A 23,110-nucleotide genomic window follows, 5' to 3' on the forward strand; every position below is an offset into this window, starting at 1 on the left:
TTTTTTTTTTTTTTAGGAAAGTGCATAAAATAAATTAATAACAAAAGCACATGAAACCATTCCATTAAAGAAAAAAAACATTCAAAGCATCTTACCTGTTGATTGGAGCAGTCCTTAGGGAGGCATCAGATTCCAAACCCACAAAGCATGATTATCAGAAACTCCAACGCCTAATGATGATTTTGATTGGAATTGAAGTAAGCAGACAGTAATGGAGTCGTCCAGGAGAAGACTTTTCTTTCGGGCATTTCGTCGAACAGATTCGGGGCTTCATCCAATTTCACAGTATTGATGAAGATAATGCTTTTCCTATTCCTATCCGGACACATGGACGAACGAATTCTCACTCAAACAAAATTCCTTCCATTCATCAAAAAGGGAAACGAAATCCAAGAAAAAACCTAGAAGCAGCAACCGCAGTAGTTGGTCCGGAATCCGATTGGGAGGCATCGTGGGAGAGGGCGTGGGTTTGGGAAGGAAATGATTTGGAACATAAAATCGTTGGTTGATAGGTTGAAGGAGGGAGTGAAGGAGGCAGTGGAAACCGCCATTGAAGAACGATTAACCAACACCAAAGACATGCAGAGACGAGAAAGCGTCGTCGCACAGCGGGAAACTACCTGGAAGGACCAGCTTTACCGGCGAGAGGTACCATCATCTCGTCTCTCTCTCTCTCTCAAAACATTTTTTTATAAATTCAAATTTTTTTATGTTCTACATCCTAAACCAAAACTAAATTTTTTAATTTTACAAATTTATACACTAATTCATGAATAACTAAATTTTTAATTTTTAAAATTTATACACTAATTCATGAATAACCCATTGAGCATAAATATGTCATGATCTTCGTCTCTCCCCTTTCAATAGAAGTAATCACAAATTGATTCAAAACCTTCTTGGTGTAGATCCTCAAATTTGCTCGTAGCAATCAGTTCTCGTTCTACGCCTTTGAAATTTTAAAATTTTATTTTTTTAATTTTTCCCACAACATACTAATTCTATTGTCTCACCCACGCCCGCCCACAGTATCTCGTAGGGCTTCAAATTTGCTTGTAACAATCTGATCTTCACTCGTTGACAATAGAATCCTTTACATTGACCATTTAGAGAATTCAACTCCCTGAATATAAGATGGTAATTGGTATCTTATCCAAATAAGTCAAGGACGAAGAAAAGAACAAAATAAAACTAAAAATGGTATTTAATCCGAGCAAGTTAGGGACGAAGAAAAGAACAAAATAAAACTAAAAATGGTATTTAATCCTGGTAGAAGATTGTAGTGTGGTGATGTTTTTGTTTGTGTTCATTCAGGCTGAGATTGAACGACAAGAGTTACAGTTGAGATTGGAAAGGGAGGCCTTTGAAAAAGAAAAAGGATTGCATAATGGAGGAACTGCATCCATCCAAAATAACCAAGATGGAGCTCTTGAAATCACTGTTGATGGTGAGAGATACCGATGCCTCAGATACTCCAAGCCTAAGAAATGAACTCCTCCCAATCCAACAGGAGGATTTACTTTCCTTCAATTCCCACTTTCTTTCTAAAAAATGTACTTTTCATCTTCCAAATACTCCAACAATATAAAACATTCCCAACGTGAAGGTTACTAAGAGCTCGAACATTCAACTTGTATTAAAGGTTACTAAAACGTCTCGACCCAGTTGAGCTATGATCAAGTAGCTATTCTCAAACTTGCATGCAATAAGTCTTGATAATTCTTAATCGAGCAACTTGGTAAAACTTGTGGTATATTTTGCTTTCTACCTACATTTTTGAATCCCAAGAACTCTACATCCTACAAATCAGAACGCTAAAAGCACGCAGAGAATCGAGGTTGAATCTAGCAATCGTAACAAATACTATTTCGTATACGCCAGTCATCTGTTATCTAACTTGTACTTAGAATCCATAATTTCTCATGTAATCAATGGAAACATATAATGACGCAAAAAGAGCAGGAGACAGTACCCCATATACACTGATATATAATGAACATCTGTTGTTACGGTTTACCATTCACAAAGTTGTCGCTACTTTTGCAGCTTCCCAATTGAGTGTAGATAGACCGCAACCGATACGACGCTGTAAATGCAAAACGACCAAAGGTTGAATGTACATTAACAAGGAAAATGAGATGCAGCTATATAAATCAGGAATAACTTACGTTGATCCAAGGAAAAAGGCGAGGGAGAGATGAAAGCCAAACAGAAAAACAGAAACCACTGCGGTGAGAAGCATTGCCACTGAAGTGGAATAAACCTGCGCCAAGTTGCAAAGTTAAATCTTAATAGGAGCGTTATTTGAGATGTAAAAAAAATCTATATGCAAGCTCGAAAACTTATGTCATCGACATCGAATTGTTGAACTTGGTCAACGTGTTTGAGTACATGCCAAGATTGGTGCTAGATCAACAAAGAATCAATTCAAGCACAAGAGAGGGACTCATCCAACATCCCAACTAAGACCATAATCTCTAATCAAGGGATCCCAGCCCCACCAAGTGATAAGATAGAGCTATCAGCATATCTTTTTGGCGCTCAAAAGAACCAAATTCTAAAGAACGCCTTGCAATATTTTAATTTTTATGTTATGCTGTCGTATTGCTTAATATAAATTTGCATTGAGAAATCATGATAAATCCCAGAAGAATCGAAATACGTCAATTAATTTGAAACAAGAATTGCAAGAGATATATTATCATATGCATAAGTTAAGTAATTCTGCAAGTCAAGCTATAAATAAACTCAAATTAATTAAAGACTTGCAGTAGGCAATACCTTCACAATGTTATCTGCATACTTCAATACCATAGATACAGCAATGCCACTGGAAAAACAAATGCTGTCAGCATATATTCTAAATATGAACAAATTAAGAAAATAAGCCTTGGTGCTAATTTTGGTACTATAACACCACACTACTGCACGAACTCATGAGACTTAATTGACCGAATAACGAAGACTTCTATAAAGTCAGCCTAAGATCCACTATTGATGCTAATAAACTCTTGGAAAGATCGTTTAATACCTGAGGGCATGATTCAGAATCATGAGAACTGTAATAAACGAGTAACCATGAAAGAATCCCCTGAGAAAATAACACAATTGAAAATATTACTGCCGGGTAGGAAACAAAATTTAAAAATTTCTAGGTATGAATTAATTAAAAAAATCTAATGTCCTTAAAACCATGGAGAGGAAGCTAGAGAGAAAAAAACAATCATCAGAATGGCAGAATTACTTATTCGCAATTGCATCAAAATCTTGAATCAGCATGGCAATAGCATTGAACGCCATGCCAAACACATATAACCAGAAGTTTTGTACATTTACATTCCTTGAAGGACGTTTCTTAATTATAGCCTGCAAAAAAAAAAAAAGGTTACATTCCTTGAAGGACAATCACATTCCTGGAACTTTCTTATAGCTTTCTTCAAAGTGTCTTAGGACGCTAAAAGGCGGCATGAAGTCAACCCAGGTTTCTCTGTCTAGTAGCCAGATGAAACATTTGAACAGAAAGCTCTTAAACATAATGACAGTTCTTTGTACAGGAAAAAAACATAGTAAAGGTCTTTCAATTAAAGAAATGGTGACAGTATTGAAATTGCACATAAATAATTCACCTCAGTGTACACTCCAGCGAATCCACTCAAGAGTGCCATGATCTATACAAGATTCAACCACCACCAAAGATAATAAGTACTTGAGGAATTACTCTTCACACAAGACACATACACACACACTCTTATAGCATTACAGATTTGGAACTCACTATAGCCATCAGCCAACCTTGAAAAGGTGTCTGAAGAACATGATCTGAGCTGCAAAGAAAATATGAATATATAATGCATTCAATAAAAATCACAACATATGACTAGAAACCAGTATCTATTAATTGATAAATACAGATATCATCTATGGTTCCTGCTCATAATAAACAAAGCAATTGAGGAAGCAACTGAGCGTCTAAAAGACTCGGTTCCTGGAGAAATTTAATGGCCTTTTTGCTTGCCAGAAGCACTCTAAATATACAACAAAAGGAAGAGATCCAAACACTTGTATAACTCATAAATGAACAACATAACAGCTGTAAAAAATTCTTACTTCGAATTTAGCTGTGCAGTGGTGCACCCAGCACATAGAAGAACAAACGCCGCCCACTGGATCTCACTTAACCTGAAATATGGTTCCTGTTAAAACATAATCCAAAAAAATATTCCTCAATGACTACAATTCAAGCTATGATGAAGTTTAGACTTTATGGGCTTTTCCAGCGGTCATTTCATTTCCTATTCAGCTTAAAATGTAAGTTTTCTTAATAATCAGTCATAGTGCCTGAATTAGCTCATCATTCATCAGCCTATTCACTCATGGACGGAGCATTGGGATTGAGAAGAAGAGGAAATGAAAAATAAATGCATTCCCCAGTTCATGCTTCTTCTTACAAGTAATTCTGCTTCGTTCACTGTATAAGCACACTAGCAATAGCAAGTTCTAAGCTCAACCATTAAATAAATATTTTCTACATCTAAAAGAATTTAATTCAAGCTAAGGGGACTTACTTTTTCTTAAGTATGATTCTGTACAAAATACCCGTGCTGATGATATTGAAATTTTTCAATATCTGATAACCCGGCGCATCCACATAAGCAAAAATGTAATACTGCCACATGAGGAATAAAAGTTAATGCACTTGCATGAATAAGAACATGGACATGGTACCGGAGGAAAGCTTTAAAAAGGGCAAAGGCAAACCTGGAGCAAATTCTTGACGAGATAAAGGGCCGCAGGAATAGGGTAGACAATAACCTCATCATACGTTGTGCTCAACCTAGTCAAATTTTAAGGACACATGAGAAAAAAAGTTTAGAGTGCTAACAATTTCACTTTGCTAAATAGTACCAACAAAGCACGTTGACCAAGAACAGTAATACAAACGATATGATTGATCATAGCAATCCCAACAGAGATCTAATTTGAGATCAATCAAATTCAAAATCATTCCACCACCACTCTAACTAAAATTTCTGTCTAGCCAAGAATATAATCCACCAAACCACGAAGTAAAAGAATACTGAGCATAAGCACGAGGTCCTAATAGAGCTGTTGCATAATCGATTAATTCTAATAACTAAAATATAGTAAGTTTGAATTGTTTTGCATTTTCCTCATCTACACAGTTCATTCTTATAACTGACAGTTTGATTTTTGTCCAATATTTTCTAATTTGAAACAAAAATAATCAACTACTCTGACAAAATACAGCGAAGTATGAAAAAGAAATTTGCATCAGCTAGCAACATTACTTGTTATCTTCAGTCACACCTTCACTTCTCCAGATTCGACTCAAAGCAGCAAGCGATAATACACACTTCAAAGTCTCCACCTATTACCAAATGATATTATTTATATAGATGCCATAAACACCAATTTAGTAAAGAAATAATAAGGTACGCGTAACTTCTAACTGCTGATCATATATTCCAAATCAGAGTTTGATTTACTCACCATGAAATTGGCAGTTGTAACACTGTATTCATATTTGCCTGCTCTCTTGGACCACACAATGAGTATTGCTTGTGAACTAGTAAGAACTGTTAATGCAAGCGTAACTATGGACCTAAAATCATTTAGAAAAGGAAATCAATTCGAATCTGACCCAAAGGCAAACAAATGATGTTCATTGAAATATAACATGTTTGCTCATATTTCATAATCATACTTCTGCTGCCACTTGGATCTATCCAAAGGATTTCCTCCCAATTTCGCCATATTGCTCGCTGCAATTTTCGCACATGAACATTAAGACAACGAGAAGCGTAAACTAAAAGCAAAATATGACGACGGAGACTATCAATCCAACAAAGATAGATTACCCAAAAAGAGCCGCACGATAACATACCGCCTGAAATTGCTTTACCACCGCGCAAGCTCTCTATGTCATCTGCCACAGCAACACCAGCCCCACTGCCATCTCCATTGCCATCTTTATCCTACGATTACATTAATACCACACACTTCAAAAAAACGAAATGTAGTTCGAGTTTAACGATTCATCAAACGCATCTATCTCATTTCAATTTTCAAATAATAACTCCTACTTCAGCTACCACTAAGCAAGCCAGCGAGTGAGCATTATCAATATTACAAAATCCATAAATTACATCGATCGATGAACGAAGTTACAAAATAAACAATAATGACTACAAATTCTTAGAGAACATTACGAAATACCGATCTCGTAATGAGATTAGAACTCATACAGAAGAGATTCAGCAAAAATGACGATGAAAACAGACAGAAAACGAAGGCAAAACAAAACATACCTGATCTTTGATCCTTCTGTACTCCATTTAGCGCATGAACACGCTTAGATCTGGGAGGCCAACACGCAGAATTCAAAGTTTCCAATCTCTTGCACAAGTTTCGCAGAGCAGATAGTTCTGCATAATCAAGAATTAATCTTACCAATAGCTTCGAGTTCCAGATCTGAATTTTCGATTCCGAAGCTCTCGTGAATTGGGCCTTCTATTACATAAATTGGGCCGGCAGCTGGATCATATGTTTAACAATAACTCATTTTAATTTAAGTTAAAATAAATAAATAAAATTAAAACTTTTAAAACAAATTAATTTTTTTTTTTTTATTCCGACTTAATCAACATTTTGTAAAATTCACAATTTGACGAGACATAAATTTAAAATTTATTAATTTTTTTTAAAAAAAATTAGTAGATTAAAAATATATTCCACCTAAAATAAAAAAATTAATCTCAATTTTAGACGTAAATTAAATAAATTTATTAGACACAAAATATATTAATATTTTATTTTTTAAAATAAATAAATAAATATTTTGTATACTAACATTTTTATTTATTTAATGTTTTATTTTCATGTACTAACGTTTTTATTTCTAAATATTGGGTTGGATTTTTTTCTGTTTGAGTTGATTTTAATTTTGAGAAAACAAAAATTTTGATTCGGTGCTGGATCAACTCGAACATAAGGTTACAATTCAACTCTATTTTTTAAAAAATCAAAAATATTTTAATATCTATAACTGATTTTAATAATAAATTATACCTCATAAATATCTAATATGAATGGGAGATAAATAAAAAATTTTAAATAATTATAAATAAATAAATAAAAACAATTACTCGACCTAACTTGAAAATAGAGAGTTGAGATTAAAAAAAAAGGAATTCACACCCAATTATTATTATTATTTAATATATTTAACGAATTTAAAATTTATTAAAATTATATGGGCTAAAATGGAATATTTAAAAGAATTATTTTAATTATAATAAAATTAAGAAAGTGAAAGGTATAAATAGAAGGGCCCACGATAATCATCCCACGACCCAACCCGCACCGCGTAGCGAATAAAACAGCCTGGGAATCCAACTGTTAACACGCCAACGCTTCATCATTTTCACCCCCTTCACACTTTCCTTCTCCATTTCCCCCTGGTTCCCCTCCACCATCGCCGCCGTCTCCTCCGCCCTCACATCACCATGTCCTCCGTCGTCCACACCTTCCAGAAGACTCGCAGCTTCCTCCCGACTCGGCCTCTCTCCGACGCCCTCCCGGTCTCTCACACCGACTCCGGTGCCGACCAAACACTCCGCCGTCGTCTCTCCTCTCTCTCCCTCCGAATCCAGCCGATCTCCTCCCCTGCAACCGCCTGGGCGATCCGCAAGTCCAAATCCATGTCCTCGATTGGAGATCTCGCTGGAAGCTCCGTCCGTAAGTGGTGGGATTGGGGCTGGGCCTGGATTCTCTCTCGCAAACCTATCTTCGCTATGGATCTGGAGATGAACGAAGAGGAATCCAAAATCCTTGGATCTCAAAACAGAGGAAGCTGGAGACACGTCTTCTTCAAGTTCAGATCCGAAATCAGGAAACTCATTGGCTCCGATGTTGGCCTTCCTCAAACCTGCAAGTACCAATCCTTCAAATTCTCCAATAACCTCTACAATGGCGGAATCAAAACCTAATAAATCAATCACGACCACGATTATTCTTTCTTTACCGTCTTCCTCGCTTGATTTGTAATCAAATTGCATTGTTAAATTCTTTTCGTTTTTGGTGAGTTCCTGCCAGTGAAGATCGATTAGGGCTCAATGGTTGAGATTTGCGGCGTTGCTGTGGATCCAAGCGAAACAGGTATAATAATAGAATTGAAATAGGTAGGGATATGATTGTCATTATTTAGATTATTTTGTTACTTTTATTCGCGATAATTGTTTCTTTTAATTGTATTTTACTCATCATTTTTTTGTTCTACGGAAAATGTAAAAATATTATATCGTTGTTGTTATTATAATCTTTAATATTGTATTACCAATATCATTATAGAAAAATTTATAATCAAAATCATGTTTTTTTTTTGTAATATTTTCTTAAAAATGATTTAATTATCGATTTCATGTAGTTTTACTAATTGATTTTTGGATGATCAATGAGGATTGAGGATTTTCGTAGGAATGTTCAAAAAAAAATTGATGATCGGACACTGAGTTTTTCTAAAATTAAATTCTATGATAATGTATACATATGCATACATGTGTATACATATGCATGTATCTATATACATATTCATAATTATTTTTTATTATTTGTTCTTCAAACACCTCTTTAAAATAATTTTTAACAAATTTGAAAATACGTTTTCAGAGTTCTACATTTCTACGAAATTGTCTCAACTCGACCTCTTCAATCTGAAGAAAAAAAAAAAAAAAAAAAAAAAAAAAAAAAAAAAAAAAAAAAAAACTCTTAATTCTTTCGGATTTGATTATTTTAAAAGTGATTTTAATCCCATATTTACCTAAAAAAAATTAAATTTAGTATTAAGAAGTTAAATTCGTGCACTTAATTCATTGAAGTAGTTACAAATATATATATATATATATATATATATTTATTTATTTATTTATTTATTTATTATTGGAATATGAGAAATTAATAAAGGGTTATTTATTTATGGACCTTAGGGATTAAAAAATATTGAAAAAGTTGAAAATTATATTATAGTGTTGGTGATTATGCTTCCTAATCATTGCCAGCTGGTTATATGTGTAGTCCAACATTCTACCCTAAGTTGAATACAAATACATTTAATATAAAAAGGTTTATTAAGTCAATAAATGTTCATTCAAATCGTGAGATCATCGTGAAATCTAGTTATTTTTTGTGTGCTTGCTGATTTTTTATTGACCCAATCATTGCCAGCTAATTATTTCTTGGCACTAGTTGAATAGGACTGGAGACATGAATTATATTTCTTATTTTCATTTCTTGACTCTATCCGACTGTGTCTCCTCACCTTTTGTATATAAAACTAAGATACCAAATAAATATTCGTGAAAGATTACGTTGTAATATTAAAATTTGAGTTTTTATAAATTATATTTTTGCTTATGAAATATTTTTTTTTTTATGAGGTTTTACATCATTTTAATAAAGATTATATTATAAAATGAAAAAGATTAAAATTTTATTTGAATCGAATATTTATTTAAAAATATATAAAAACGAGAACTTAGTGGAAATGAAGATTGAAACATAAAGACCAAGAGGCTCCCCATTGATTTGGGGCTTGTTCTGGTGGTTGGCTTGTTCTTATGGACGCTGAATCAAGGAGAAGATTTGGCCACATGCAAGTCGTCGTCATGAGACAACATTGTTGTCTCCCTATGGAAACCAGAGGATAGGCCGGTCAAACAGAGTTTATAGTTCTTCAAATGATTGAGTTCAGTCGAATTAATCTCGAGTCTGTGCTCGGGCTTGAACACGTTTCCCCCACGAAGTTCAGGTTCTTCTTCTTCCTCATCCTCAACCAATTATTGACCGCTTTCTCAACAGAGATGTTGCGAGCAAATTGGGAGTGAGTGCAAGAAGCTGGACCTAACAAGGGAGGCTCACGTAGTTTGTTACGTTAGTTCCAAAAGAATAAGTTGGGTTGGAATTGAGAAATTTTCGTGGATGCACGTCGTAAGAGACTTTCTTTTTTTTTTTTTTTTTTTTTTTNCTCGTCAGATCTCGAAGAACAAATTCCTAATTTTAATTCGAAACACTTTCGAGTGTGTGCCCGTTAGAGTTTTGCAAACTTTTAGTTTCTATATCGATTTTTCACTTTTATTTCAATTTGTGTGCTCGGTAATTAGCAATATAGGTCAACGACTTCCTCGTTTTTTTTTATTTTTTATTTCCAATAAAACTCCGAAACCCTAAATAATATTACAATAACACTATCCATAAATATTTATAAATTTATTATATTTATCAATTTTTAAATGAAAAAAAAAAATCTTCGAGTCGAAGATTTCCCAACCCGACTCCTATTCGAAATGGGAACGAAGCCGAGATGGGGATAAGGAGTGCATCCCGACCCCAACCCACTCCATCTCGTTGTCATCTCTACTGGCTACTAGTCGTACCCACAACAATTTTTGTCAATTTCTTTCTTGATATTCCCTTTTATTAAACGTGGGGTGCATATTTCTCCACGTTATTTTTTTTCTTGCTTATAACAATTGAAATTAATTTATTTAAAGATTTCTAGATATTTATATAATGGTCAAATTAAATATTTAAAAAAAAAATTAATATCTCACTTCGAGATTCTTCTGGAATATCTAGCTTATGAAAATAATTTTCAGAAACAAATTTATTAAAATTTATTATTATATATTTAAAAATAATGTAAATAAGACAAAAATTTATTTGGAAACAAATTTAATTTTTAAAGCTATAAATTTATAAATAAAACCAAATCCATCCCAATTTTATTTAGATTATAAATTAGTTGAATTAAATATCAAATTTTAATAAATTTTAAAATTAATTATTCAAATTGATTTTATATTTAATATTTTTATATAAAAACTTTAATAATATAGGCGACATTTATCGAGCATAATTCAATAAATCGAGACATTCTTATCTCTCAATTTGGGGTAAATTTAAGAAATTTAAAAAAATTCGTAGCGAAATTGATAATTATTCAAAATATGAAGGACCTTCCGGCAATTTAGTCTAAATTAGGTCTCCTTTCCGAGAACGTTCGTTTAAAATAAATTTTAATTTTTTCTTTTAAAAAATAAAAAGTTTCGTGGCCGTGTCAAAATTTGCTTTTATTTATAGCCACCAATAGTTGTCGCTTTTAAATTTTATTTATTTTATGATAAAATATTTATTTATTTAAAGACACGTGTTAATCGCTTTAATTTTTTTATAAATATAATTTTAATATTGTGAATACAATTTAGTCTTACCTTAATTTTTAGAATATTATTTTGATTTATCATTATAAAACTAACTATATTTGGCTATTTTTCCAATTATTTCTTTAATTATTTACTTTATTTGTTTAATTCTCAGTTAAAAAAAGATCTCGTAGAAAAAAAAAACTTTTAAGGTTGTCCGGATGTCATGTTTGTCCAGAGCCTGTTGCAAACTACTGTATTTGCTTCCATGTTGTATTGTTTTATTATTCTATTTTCTGTTTGTATGACGTGTCATACATGGATCGCTTTTAAATGTACTACGGGATCAAGTAGTCATCAACCTTTTCCGACCAAGTATTGTAATCTCTCTTGCTTATATGTTTTAACGCAAATGACTTTCACAATGTTTACTGTTAACTTGTTTTCAACTGTGATGTCACTCATTCGTTGAGGAGAAGAACAAAACATTATTTATAAGGGTGTGGAACCTTCTCCGACGTTTTGAAGGGAAACCCGTAAGAGAAAACCCAAAGAGAACAATATCTGCTAGCAGTGGACTTCGGCCGTTACATCAAAATAACCCGAAAGAGAAAACCCAAAGAGAACAACATCTGCTAGCAGTGGACTTAGGCCGTTACATCAATAATTTTTCTCACCCACGTCTTCTAAACACGAGACTTGACTATACATACATACATATATATATATATATATTTATATTATTATTAAGAGAAGGTTGATCAATGATTGATCATTCGTTGGCATTGAAATATCTATCTAAAAGCGCCCAAATTTGAGGCGATTTTTAGCGCTTTCTTCCATTTGCGTTCATCTTCTTCACGCTGCGGATGATTGATTGATTGATTTTCCAATACCCACAAGAAAAATCCATTTTCGTCTTTATCTCTAAATCCCCCATTTCAAATCCCTTATCCAACTTCATCTGACTCATTTCTTATTTCAATCCAATCCCCATTGTTTCTACTACCCTTTGAATCATCAACCATCTCGACGGCCTTCTAATGGGGTTTGATCGAGAAGCCAGTTCTTCAACCAATCGCCTCCGATCTCCGGTGGCCAGAGAAGATACGCCCCTAATCGGCGGCTCCAAGCCTCTGTCTTCCGTTTCCAAAACATTCGCCAATGTTTTTATCGCGATTGTTGGTGCTGGCGTTCTTGGGCTTCCTTACGCATTCAAACGCACTGGATGGATCATGGGCCTTCTCATGCTGTTTTCCGTCGCGTTTTTGACCTATTACTGCATGATGCTCCTCGTCTACACTCGTCGGAAGATCGAATCGGTAATCGGATTCTCTAAAATTAACTCGTTTGGGGATTTGGGTTATACAATTTGCGGTGAGCCAGGGAGGATTCTTGTTGATCTCCTGATTATCTTATCTCAAACTGGATTCTGTGTTGGTTATTTGATTTTTATTGGTAATACCATGGCTGATGTATTTAACTCCCCGACGGCTATAGATTTGAGCCCTAAGATTTTAGGATTAGCTCCCAAAGTTGTATACGTTTGGAGCTGTTTCCCTTTCCAATTGGGTTTGAACTCGATTCAGACATTAACCCATTTAGCTCCATTGAGTATTTTTGCTGATATTGTTGATCTTGGAGCTATGGTGGTTGTTATGGTGAAAGACGTATTGATTTGTTTCAAACAGAGCCCATCCGTGGAGGCATTTGGGGGGTTTTCCGTGTTCTTTTATGGCATGGGTGTGGCTGTTTATGCATTTGAAGGGATTGGAATGGTGTTGCCATTAGAATCTGAAACAAAGGACAAGGAGAAATTTGGGAGAGTTTTGGGTTTATCCATGGCGTTCATTTCTTCATTATATGGAGCATTTGGTGTTCTTGGATACTTTGCTTTTGGGGAAGAAACTAAAGACATGATCACTAGTAACCTAGGCCCTGGATTGATTAGCACCATTGTTAAACTGGGTCTTTGTATAAACCTGTTCTTCACTCTACCATTGATGATGAATCCGGTTTACGAGATCGTTGAAAGGCGATTCTGGGGAGGAAATTACTGCCTCTGGCTGCGATGGCTGCTGGTGTTTCTTGTCAGTTTGGTGGCACTTTTGGTTCCTAATTTTGCTGATTTCTTGTCTTTGGTCGGGAGTGCTGTGTGCTGTGCTTTGGCGTTTGTGTTGCCTGCTTTGTTCCATTTCCTTGTTTTCAAGCAGGAATTGGACATGAAGGGATGGTGTTTGGACATTGCCATTGTTGTGTTGGGGCTTGTTCTTGGTGTTTCTGGGACCTGGTCGGCTCTGCTGGAGATTTTCTCTGTTAAGGTATGAATCTTTCACACATTTTTACCATTTTGTTTCTTGGTGAACTGTGCATATTCTCTGAAGTGATGAGGTTACTTAGAGCCAGAAAGAATCATTCTGTACTGTTCTTGAACTTTGGAATGGCTTGTAATTGTGTTTTGTTTTGGAAACTTTAATGTTTTTGTTCTGTAATCTGTGCTGTGAAACCATGTTTTAATGGTGTCGTGTAAGGTATATAAAGCAGACAGAGATTGGGCTTGTCCCTTGCTCTTCTGTCATATGTATTTGATTAGTTTAATGAAGATCATACCGAGTTTAGCGCGTTTATAAAGATTTGTAGGCTTGAATATTTGACCCGAACCACCATGAGTTGATCGAATGGTGAGGGTCAACTATTGTCCGTTTTAGCCCGTTATATGTCGTATGGTTTTAAAACTCTTTCGTTCATCTCTCCAACCGACGTGGGATCTCACATACGGCTGTCTAAATGATAAAATATGGTGAAGGAACGTTTTCGTTTCGTTGATTGAGATTCGGAAGCTTCTTGTTGGTTTGGAAATTTTGCACTTTGGATTAGATGCATTGATTTCATGCCGCGTGGATGTTGGTTTATTTTCGTTAAGATTTTTAAACCTTATCGAAATTTATTGTATGATAGTAGTGTGATTCTCATTAATATCCTTAATACCGTTACATTTAATACGAGCGAAGTTAGTGCAACGGTTGGGGAAAAAAGTCAAACGAATAAAGTTTGACCCATCATTGAAACCACACGAACTTCTACAAGAGGTTGGTTTTCGAGCGATTCACTTGTTCGTATACTGTTGATGAGGTCGACCGACTTTGTAGTTTTGTCGGACTTTAGGCGAGGTTTATCTTCGCCAACCGAACATCGCTCGTGCAGAATCCAAGCCTATTCAGTCACACACGCCGCATACGCGTGCATGTTAAATCATCAGCGACACAACCGACTTGCCTCTACACTAGGCCAAGTCATTTGGCTCGATTTTCTCTCTATTCGGGCTCAAAGTCTCTCAATGCGACATCACGTCTCATAATCTCATCTTGGTTCCCAATTAACATGGGCCATATACTTTAACGCCATCCCAAGTCACGTGGACCATTCTCGATCCTTGTCTCTCACAAAATGTCCTTGAGATTATACAAGTGCAAACATCATCGATAACCTCTCTCTCTACCTCTCATCCATCAACCAACAAGTTTCGGGAAGAATAGAAGAACTATTTCCTCGACGACGCACAAGAAACCAATCCAATTCCATGTGTTTCGATCCGATTCAACTTGGTTCAATTCAACACAGATCGTTCAACTTAACTAACTTGGTTCGGTTCGATCTTTCTAAAAAAGGAAAAAAAAAAAGTAAAAATAAAACATTAAAGAGAAAGAGTGTTAAAACAATGAAAATAATGATAACGAGTGATATTTCATGAAGGTCATTTATGTCATTTGAAAAAATGGGCCCCATCCCATCCCCTTTTATAAATAACCATAATCCATATCCCATCCCATGCCATCATCATCCATCATATAATTAATTATATGAAAATTATAAACTCATTATTAGAATAATCACAAATTTGAAAAACAATTAAATATTACGTTGTGTTATAAGTTTTTTTTTTTTTTTTTAATTTGTTGTCTCACCGGTTGAACTATACTCAGATCGACATATATTTTTTAAATGTTGACTCGTGTTCTTATCAACAGTCAACTAATATTCAATAAATACAAAAATTACACACATATACATATGTTAGACGAACACGACTCTCCACAATGGTATGATATTGTCCACTTTGAGCATAAGCTCTCGTGGCTTTGCTTTGGGCTTCCCCAAAAGGCCTCATGCCAATGGAGTTAGTATTCCTCACTTATAAACCCATGATCATTCCCTAAATTAACCGATGTGAGACTTCTATCATCCAACACCTTCCCTCGAACAAAGTGCGCCTCCCCTTAATTGAGGCTCGACTCCTTTGGAGTCTTAGTCACTTTTCTTTAGGAGTTCTTTGTTCGATATTTGAGGATTTACCAATCTATTGGCACGACTAAGTTTAGGGTATGGTTCTGATACCATGTTAGACGAACACGACTCTCCACAATGGTATGATATTGTCCACTTTGAGCCTAAGCTCTCATGGCTTTGCTTTGGGCTTCCCCAAAAGGCCTCATGCCATCGATTAAAGGGAGGCGCACTTTGTTCGAGGGGAGGTGTTGGATGATGGAAGTCCCACATCGACTAATTTAGGGAATGATCATGGGTTTATAAGTGAGGAATACTAACTCCATTGGTATGAGGCCTTTTGGGGAAGCCCAAAGCAAAGCCATGAGAGCTTAGGCTCAAAGTGGACAATATCATACCATTGTGGAGAGTCGTGTTCGTCTAACAACATATACATATACATACTAATGTATATATATGTATTAATAAATAATTTGCAGCAAGCTATTAAAAAAAAGCCCTTAGGGTTTTAATATTTATTAAATTTTACGCGTGAAGATTGGGATATTTAAACCATATCCAAACCTAAAAAATGAAGCACATACATTATTTGACTTTAATTTTTTTATTTTGGAGGACTTTAACTTTCGAAAATTTGAATTTAACCCTTAGATTTTTCCCAATTTGCAATTTGGTCCTTTAACTTAACCTCAATTGTATCAATAAACCGACTCGCATTAAAACGTAGAATTAGTTCAGCCCACGATAATATTACATATGATTTATTGAAATTACAACGTAATCTTAATTATTATTCGTATTTTCGTGTTTATCTTATGAATTAAATCTAATATGTTAAAATTTGGACTTATTAGGGTGTGGAAACCTCTCCCTAACAGACATGTTTTAGAATCATGAGGTTGATGATGATACGTAACGGGATAAAACGGACAATATCTAGTAATGGTGGATTTGAGTTATAACAAATGGTATCAGAGTCGGATACTGAGTGATGTGTTAGCGAGGACGCTGACCCTCAAGGGGATGGATAGTGAGATCCCCTGTGAGGTTGGTGATGACAAATTACAGACCAAAACGGACAATATCTAGTAGTAGTGGGACAAATCGAAAAACATCTGTTTTACTCTCTCCTCTTCTACGGTTCACAAACTAAATGTTGGCCAATAACTTTTTTGAACACACCACATGTGGTAGCCCAATAAAGGAAATCATTATAACCGTGGTAGTGGAACGTTTAATGACTAGAATTTGAAATTTGGATTTCATACCCCGACATTTCTATGTCCTAAACTGCTCCAAAAGTGAAAATTATCCCCACTAACCAATACGAGCCATTTTAGGATGTTTTGTCCTCGCTCACGTGCTTCTCAGAAAAATTCGCTTAAGTAGACATGCCTTGTTAGTATAAACAGTAATTTTTAATTTTTTTCGCCTTTTTAACCATCGTATTTGTAGGAACTGTTCTTATTCAGATGGAGTATCGGTTCATTCATGTACACTCGAGCATCTGAAGTTGAGACGAGAAATGATGTGAATTGACGAAAATGCCCCCACACACAAACCCTATTGAAAAGCAAAAGAGAGAGGCATTGCTAGCTGTCACCAGCCCATTTCCCTCCCATTTATCCCAACTCTCAAAAGCTTTTATAAAATCTTTCCCCTTTCCCTTCATCTTCTTCACTCTCTCCTCCTTCAAACCCTAACAATGGCGCTTCTCTTCTTCTTCCTCCTCGCCGTCTCTGCAACTCCTCTCTCTTCCATGGCCGCCGCTTTCCCTTCCTTCCAAACTCTCAACACTAATTCCCACTTCTTCAACCCTAAACTCCCCCCTAACTCCCTCTCCTCCTCCAAGAAATTCGAGGGCTCCTCCGATTTAGTCAATCTTCGATACCACATGGGCCCTGTTCTTTCCTCGTCTCCGATCAATATTTACTTAATCTGGTATGGAAAGTGGTCTGTCTCTCAGAAATTGCTCATTAAGGACTTTATTTCGTCGATTTCCGCCTCCGATCGCCGCCGTCGTGCTGCCCCTTCACCCTCTGTCGCTGAGTGGTGGAGTACGGTCTCGCTTTACACCGATCAAACTGGTGCTAATGTCTCCCGCTCCGTCGTCATTGCCGGCGAACACTCCGACCTCCACCACTCTCAAGGCACTGATCTCACTCGCCTCTCGATCCAGAACGTAATCGCTACGGCGGTTCAATCGGCGCGGTTTCCGGTGGACCACCGGAACGGGATGTTTCTGGTGCTCACTTCTCAAGACGTTACAATGCAGGACTTTTGTCGAGCAGTTTGCGGGTTCCATTATTTCACTTTTCCGTCCATGGTCGGCTACACGCTCCCTTACGCTTGGGTTGGCCACTCCGGCAAACAGTGCCCGGAGCAATGCGCTTATCCCTTCGCCGTGCCGGCATACATGGCCGGCGGTGGTCCAGGCGCTCTCTCGCCGCCAAACAGAGACGTTGCGTTAGACGGAATGATTAGTGTTATCGGCCATGAATTGGCGGAAGTCGCTTCGAATCCTTTGGTGAATGCTTGGTACGCAGGCGAGGATCCAACAGCGCCGACGGAGATCGGTGACCTCTGCGAGGGACTGTACGGCACCGGCGGAGGCGGCGGGTATATAGGGCAGGTAATGAGAGATGAAGGCGGGGGAACGTTCAACGTACATGGGAGAAATGGAAGGAAGTTCTTGTTGCAGTGGCTATGGAGTCCGGTTCTTAAGGCCTGCGCCGGTCCTAATGCTTTGGATTGAGTGATGAAAGCTTAAATTTCTGATCAGTTTCGTTGTTTATTAATGAGCTCAGCCCGCGCACCGCCGTGGAGATGGGTGGCTCCGCCTTGCCGCGGAGGAGGGATTTGCAGGCACGGAGAACGGGATGGGGGAGGGCTCTATGAATTTATCTACAGTTTCTATAGTATATATTATTATATAAAATTAAAAATTAAAAAATTTGAATTTTTCATTATTTATTTGGAAAATAATTATTTTCGACTTTTTTAAAAAAATTCAGATTTTTAATTATTATTCCATTTATATGATTAAGAAAATTCCGTCCTTTAATTAATGATTTTGATTAAAAACTTATTAATAATGGATTTTTATAATCTCATATGATTGAAAACATTAAATTTTTTTTAATGAAACATACAAAAATAATAATTTTAATAATAAAATTTTAATCTAAATTATATTTTAGTTCAATTAATAATTAATATCTTAGTTATGGAACTATTTATTAGATATTTTTTACTTTTATTACTTAATCATGGTAGAGAACTTTCATTTTAATATTATAATGTGAAGAAAATAAATTGATTTTTATAATTATGTTTAGTTTTTTAAAAATTGTTTTAAAATTGTAAAATTAATATTAAAAAGAAACAAAATTTAAAAAAAAAAAAAAAAAAAAAAAAAAAAAAAAAAAAAAAAANCCCAACGAGTGGGACCCACCCACGTTAATATATATATATATATATATTTTCATGGTTTAAACTTATAATTTAATTATAAGATATTTTTACCTTAAAAATTCAAAATTTTGAAAATGATATATTTTATTTTTACTCAAAAATTGTAACTGTTAATCTATTATAGATTGGCGAAATAAATACAATATTAAAAGGAATTAGTTCCGGGTACCTAAAATTAAATATCCTACCAAAAATGTAATTTATTATATTAAATTTGAATTTTTTTATATCCCTATATTCTTTTTACGAAATTTAAGAAATTATAATTTATTATTTATGTGTTGGGTTTAATCAGGAAGGTGTGTCACTTCACTTTACTACCCGACCCGACACAGATATATACATATATATATATATATATGTGGTCGGTCAGGGAATAAATAATTTTTTGAATCGGTCAACCACAATATCAAAAGAAAGGAAAACTATCAATATAGGAAAACAAAAACCATATGGGCCAAAAAAGGAAATAGCGGCCCACTTATTGGGCCCAATAACGAGAAAAAAGGGCCCACTTATTGTATCCATTTTTTAAAACGTAGAAATTAGGAAGAAAAGAAAAAAAAAATAATAATTAGTTTGTGACCTGATTTCTATGCTTTTAAATTTGATTTATAACAATGAAATGAACAAACCACTGGACTATTACCCTCACAACATCCGGTCTATCGTGGTATGGAGTTTTTGCCCACAATGCGGATTACCCACAAAACATCTTACCCTGAATCGGAGAAAGAAAGAGGCTTTCCCATATTTTATTTGCAGTGATTATTCACAACCAAGAAAGAAACATTCAAGAACCAAGAAAGAAACATTCAAGAAGGAAGGCTGGAATGCCAATTGAAGGTACTAATAGTCCAACGATTTGAAAACTAACCGGAGGAGGGAGGATCTTCGACACTAAGTACAACCATGGAGAGGGAGGTAGTCACGTGCATAGGCACGTGCCAGCCAGAAGCAAAACGTATGGAAAGGAAACGAATCGGTTAACGACGAAGAACCGAAGGAAAACATGGGCAGGCAATGGCGGAGTCAGAGCTTGCAACCCCCGCACGTGTGCCAGTCTAGTGGCCGGACCCGGCGTGAAACTTGAAAACTAATATCTAAAACGTCACCGTTTTAGCTTTGGCTTGTGTAGACATGAACTCTCGTGAGAGTATAGACAGAGGCGCAAAGTTATGAATTTTGGGTATTGATTAGTTATGTTTAACTTCGTTCTTAATATTTTTAAGATTTCAGATTCCTTCTTCAATAAACTCTTACTCAGAGATTTCCGTTTCCCTTTTTGATTCTATATTCACAGAAAAAAAGAAGCTTAACATTAAAGAACTTGAACTCACCTCGAAAAGGATTCATAAGTTCTCAATGTGGAAGGTAAAACTGCTGTCAATCCATGCATCGTTCTCCAAATGCTTCTCAAAGAATGAAGATTCCCCGCTGTTCTTCACATACAAAGCAGATATGCTTCCAGTTCCATAACGTCCCTAAGAAAAAATGGAGCAAACCCATTTCAGATTCTCCATGGATATCATTTAAAAAGCTATTGATATCATTTTTTGTTACCAGTTCGGAATCTGTATCGACGAATATGGAACTGTATTGATATTCCCTTCGAGGAGAATAGATGCCGGGTAGCAAGCTCACATCGTCTTTAATTGTGTTGGTCATTAGCTTTTCAACCATCTCTTTTACTGGAAGTTCCCTGTCGCCATTTTTGTTCACGAACTCTCTCAAACTCTGGTCCAGTCGCAGTGCCTAAAAAACCGAGAAATATTTTGAATGAGCTGAGAGGTTATGTTGAGGATTGTTGGTAAGGAATCCCACGTTAGCTAATTTAGGGGATGGAGAGTCGAGTTGTGCATTTGTGTCTTACCTTGGGCCATGGAGAGTCGAGTTGTGCATTTGTGAGGACATGAATGCCGGGGGGGACCTCAGTGACAAGGCTGTCGCTGTTGTTAATTGGTCTGTTGGTGATATAAAACATGGTTTTCGAGGGAATGTCGGCGATTATCAAGTTGAAACCGTTGTACTGGTGCGCTTCCTTTTCGACTTCTTTGGCGAAGTCGAGGGGAGTTGTCTTGCTCTGTCAAGACAAAAACACAGGAGAATCATTATTCTATGACTCCAAATGCTATATTAATTCTGTCTTGTTAGCTTTGCCAACGTCAACTTTCTGTTTGCATTTCACTGGAGAGGGGAACAAAACATTCCTTATAAGAGTGTGGAAACCTCTCCCTAGCAAACGCATTTTAAAACCATGAGGTTAGCGTGATACATAACGGGCCAAAGCGGACAATATCTGTTAGCGGTGAGTTTGGGCTCTTACAACTCTTAGTTGAGTTCTTACAACTCAATTGCCTTTGTATTTCTTGAAGACGACGTTGTTCGTATATCTATCAACTTTTCTAAAGCGTGTAAACTATGTCCGTTCTATGCCCTTATTCTCTATAAGAATGACCATTATTTTCATTGACAGGAGCAAAGTACCAAACATGTTATATCTTCAATCTTCATCCATCATTAGCTTTTCCTATTCACTAGTACACGGCACGAACAAAACTAGCATAGCATGTTCTATCTTCGATCTTCATCCACCATTAGTAATTTCAATCAGCTTTTCCTGTTCACTGGTAGAACACCACACACAAAAGTAGCATGTTTTATCTTCAATCTCCATATCCATCATTACCAATTTCTATCATCTTTTCCTATTCACTTTTTCTGTTTACTAAGTAGACAGCTCAATCATAACTAGCATGTTCCTCTTCACTAGTACACAGGAAAACAAAACTAGCATGTTCTATCTTCAATCTCCATCCATTGTTAGAAATTCATTCAGCATTTGTATTTGTAACCGTCCAAGCCCACCGCTAGCATATATTGTCCTCTTTGAACTTTGTCTTTTGGGCTTATTCTCAAGGTTTTTAAAACGTGTCTGCTAGGAAGAGGTTTCCACACCCTTGTAAACAATGTTTCATTCTCCTCTCAAAACCGACGTGGGATTTCACAATCCACCCCCTTCGTAGATACCATTTGTAACAGCCCAAACCCCACCACTAGTAGATATTGTCCTTTAGGTTTTCCCTTTCGGGCTTCTCCTCAAGGTTTCTAAAACTCGTTTGCTAGGGAGAGGTTTCCACACTCTTATAAAGAATGTTACGTTCTCCTCCCCAACCGAGGTGGGATCTCACAGTATTTGTTATTCATGAGTACACAGCACCCTAAAACAAAACCAACAGCTCCTTCTTGGTTACACACAAGGTCCTGCATGAAGCAGTACCTCCATACGCATAATATTCCTATATATAACTCAAGCAGACTTAATCGACCAAAACAGGTTAATCAGGCGTTTCAATGAATTCAAGTTCCAGTTTGTTCCTCTAGATTACTAATCTCGATGTAACAACACTGCACAACAATGATTTTTCAAAGTAATTTTATGAAACTAATCATACACAAATTCACTTTACCTTCAAGAAACGAACGGGGAGCTCTCCTCTGCTTTTAGCCTGAGGAAGTAACTCAACTTCCCTGAAATTTGTGAGAAATGCAACTCTTCCATTTCTTGAGCAAGCCAGCCACGTCCCGCCGGCCAAACCATCTCTCCCGCCCAAAATTTCGTTACATTCCCACCATTCCAGCGGCTTCGTGGGCCTAAAAAGGGAAAAACCAAAGAGATTTTACAAAGTCTGAATCTATCGATCGATTCCCCCAAGAAAATGAAAAGGAACGTAATTAAAATTGGACGGACCTACTGTGATATTCGTCACGATTGAGCAGAAGGAAGAATGGATATACCGGATGAGCTTGCCACAGAAACGCTGCTATGCACATGATGAAATCGAACCGACAAACCGATAGTGAAGATTCAACGACCCTACGCGAGCTGATCCTTCATTTTACAGAATATTGCTCCAATCGCCATCGCCACCGACTTGAACTCTCGTAGCAGGCATCCATGGCGGCTCGTGGTCTGGGCCCAATATTCACAGAACCCATATACTTCACCCAAATCGGACATCTTGGTTTGAAGTAAGCGTGGGCCCAATTTTGGAGGAGTCTCCATTTTTTAATATATATATTTTAAAAATATTTATTTTAATAGATAATTTCTATTTTAAAAATATACAAAA

At 36.1% G+C, this 23,110-nt stretch overlaps 5 protein-coding genes across 8 annotated transcripts; 3 read left to right on the top strand and 2 right to left on the bottom strand.

Annotated features, from left to right (window-relative positions):
- The first annotated feature begins 82 nt into the window (after window positions 1-82).
- On the top strand, window positions 83-1,695 carry LOC111794901. The gene is made up of 2 exons (XM_023677091.1): window positions 83-648; window positions 1,315-1,695. The coding sequence occupies exons 1-2, from the start codon at window positions 481-483 to the stop codon at window positions 1,489-1,491; spliced, it is 345 nt and encodes a 114-aa protein (XP_023532859.1). The 5' UTR covers window positions 83-480; the 3' UTR covers window positions 1,492-1,695.
- A 140-nt stretch (window positions 1,696-1,835) lies between these two features.
- Window positions 1,836-6,502, bottom strand: LOC111794900 (CMP-sialic acid transporter 4). 2 transcript variants are annotated; one of them, XM_023677089.1, is made up of 15 exons: window positions 6,330-6,502; window positions 5,906-5,996; window positions 5,726-5,783; window positions 5,512-5,623; window positions 5,310-5,389; window positions 4,759-4,834; window positions 4,566-4,666; window positions 4,108-4,179; window positions 3,776-3,824; window positions 3,627-3,668; window positions 3,245-3,366; window positions 3,032-3,091; window positions 2,782-2,830; window positions 2,169-2,263; window positions 1,836-2,086 (listed from the first exon to the last, which is right to left on the bottom strand). In XM_023677089.1, the coding sequence occupies exons 1-15, from the start codon at window positions 6,354-6,356 to the stop codon at window positions 2,035-2,037; spliced, it is 1,086 nt and encodes a 361-aa protein (XP_023532857.1). In that variant the 5' UTR covers window positions 6,357-6,502; the 3' UTR covers window positions 1,836-2,034. The 2 variants fall into 2 exon arrangements, with proteins under 2 accessions (XP_023532857.1, XP_023532858.1); XM_023677090.1 differs by lacking the exon at window positions 6,330-6,502 and having other exon boundaries at window positions 5,880-5,996.
- A 5,481-nt stretch (window positions 6,503-11,983) lies between these two features.
- Window positions 11,984-13,846, top strand: LOC111795274 (amino acid transporter AVT3B-like). The gene has a single exon (XM_023677587.1). The coding sequence runs from the start codon at window positions 12,263-12,265 to the stop codon at window positions 13,544-13,546; it is 1,284 nt and encodes a 427-aa protein (XP_023533355.1). The 5' UTR covers window positions 11,984-12,262; the 3' UTR covers window positions 13,547-13,846.
- Window positions 13,847-17,117: 3,271 nt separating this feature from the next.
- Window positions 17,118-18,448, top strand: LOC111795275 (protein EXORDIUM-like 5). The gene has a single exon (XM_023677588.1). The coding sequence runs from the start codon at window positions 17,209-17,211 to the stop codon at window positions 18,256-18,258; it is 1,050 nt and encodes a 349-aa protein (XP_023533356.1). The 5' UTR covers window positions 17,118-17,208; the 3' UTR covers window positions 18,259-18,448.
- A 1,358-nt stretch (window positions 18,449-19,806) lies between these two features.
- On the bottom strand, window positions 19,807-22,991 carry LOC111794640 (transport and Golgi organization protein 2 homolog). Of its 3 annotated transcripts, none has more exons than XM_023676728.1 (6): window positions 22,729-22,991; window positions 22,448-22,631; window positions 20,851-21,060; window positions 20,541-20,732; window positions 20,318-20,461; window positions 19,807-20,073 (listed from the first exon to the last, which is right to left on the bottom strand). In XM_023676728.1, exons 1-5 carry the CDS (start codon window positions 22,809-22,811, stop codon window positions 20,330-20,332), a joined length of 801 nt encoding a protein of 266 aa, XP_023532496.1. In that variant the 5' UTR covers window positions 22,812-22,991; the 3' UTR covers window positions 19,807-20,073; window positions 20,318-20,329. The 3 variants fall into 3 exon arrangements, with proteins under 3 accessions (XP_023532496.1, XP_023532495.1, XP_023532494.1); XM_023676727.1 differs by having other exon boundaries at window positions 19,807-20,080; XM_023676726.1 differs by lacking the exon at window positions 19,807-20,073 and having other exon boundaries at window positions 20,154-20,461.
- Window positions 22,992-23,110: the final 119 nt, after the last annotated feature.

This window comes from Cucurbita pepo, chromosome LG05, assembly GCF_002806865.2.
Source record: "Cucurbita pepo subsp. pepo cultivar mu-cu-16 chromosome LG05, ASM280686v2, whole genome shotgun sequence".
Taxonomy (NCBI): Eukaryota; Viridiplantae; Streptophyta; class Magnoliopsida; order Cucurbitales; family Cucurbitaceae; genus Cucurbita; species Cucurbita pepo.

Excerpts from the sequence above, each read along its gene's own strand:
- LOC111795275 (XM_023677588.1), top strand. The coding sequence starts at position 17,209 with ATGGCGCTTCTCTTCTTCTTCCTCCTCGCCGTCTCTGCAACTCCTCTC.
- LOC111794640 (XM_023676728.1), bottom strand. The coding sequence starts at position 22,811 with ATGTGCATAGCAGCGTTTCTGTGGCAAGCTCATCCGGTATATCCATTC. Across the intron at positions 21,061-22,447 it reads TCCCCGTTCGTTTCTTGAAG|AGCAAGACAACTCCCCTCGA; the intron begins GTAAAGTGAATT and ends TTGTCTTGACAG. Across the intron at positions 20,462-20,540 it reads TCGATACAGATTCCGAACTG|GGACGTTATGGAACTGGAAG; the intron begins GTAACAAAAAAT and ends ATTTTTTCTTAG.
- LOC111794901 (XM_023677091.1), top strand. The coding sequence starts at position 481 with ATGATTTGGAACATAAAATCGTTGGTTGATAGGTTGAAGGAGGGAGTG. Across the intron at positions 649-1,314 it reads ACCAGCTTTACCGGCGAGAG|GCTGAGATTGAACGACAAGA; the intron begins GTACCATCATCT and ends GTGTTCATTCAG.
- LOC111794900 (XM_023677089.1), bottom strand. The coding sequence starts at position 6,356 with ATGGAGTACAGAAGGATCAAAGATCAG. Across the intron at positions 5,997-6,329 it reads ACAGAAGGATCAAAGATCAG|GATAAAGATGGCAATGGAGA; the intron begins GTATGTTTTGTT and ends ATGTAATCGTAG. Across the intron at positions 2,831-3,031 it reads ATTCTGAATCATGCCCTCAG|TGGCATTGCTGTATCTATGG; the intron begins GTATTAAACGAT and ends TTGTTTTTCCAG.
- LOC111795274 (XM_023677587.1), top strand. The coding sequence starts at position 12,263 with ATGGGGTTTGATCGAGAAGCCAGTTCTTCAACCAATCGCCTCCGATCT.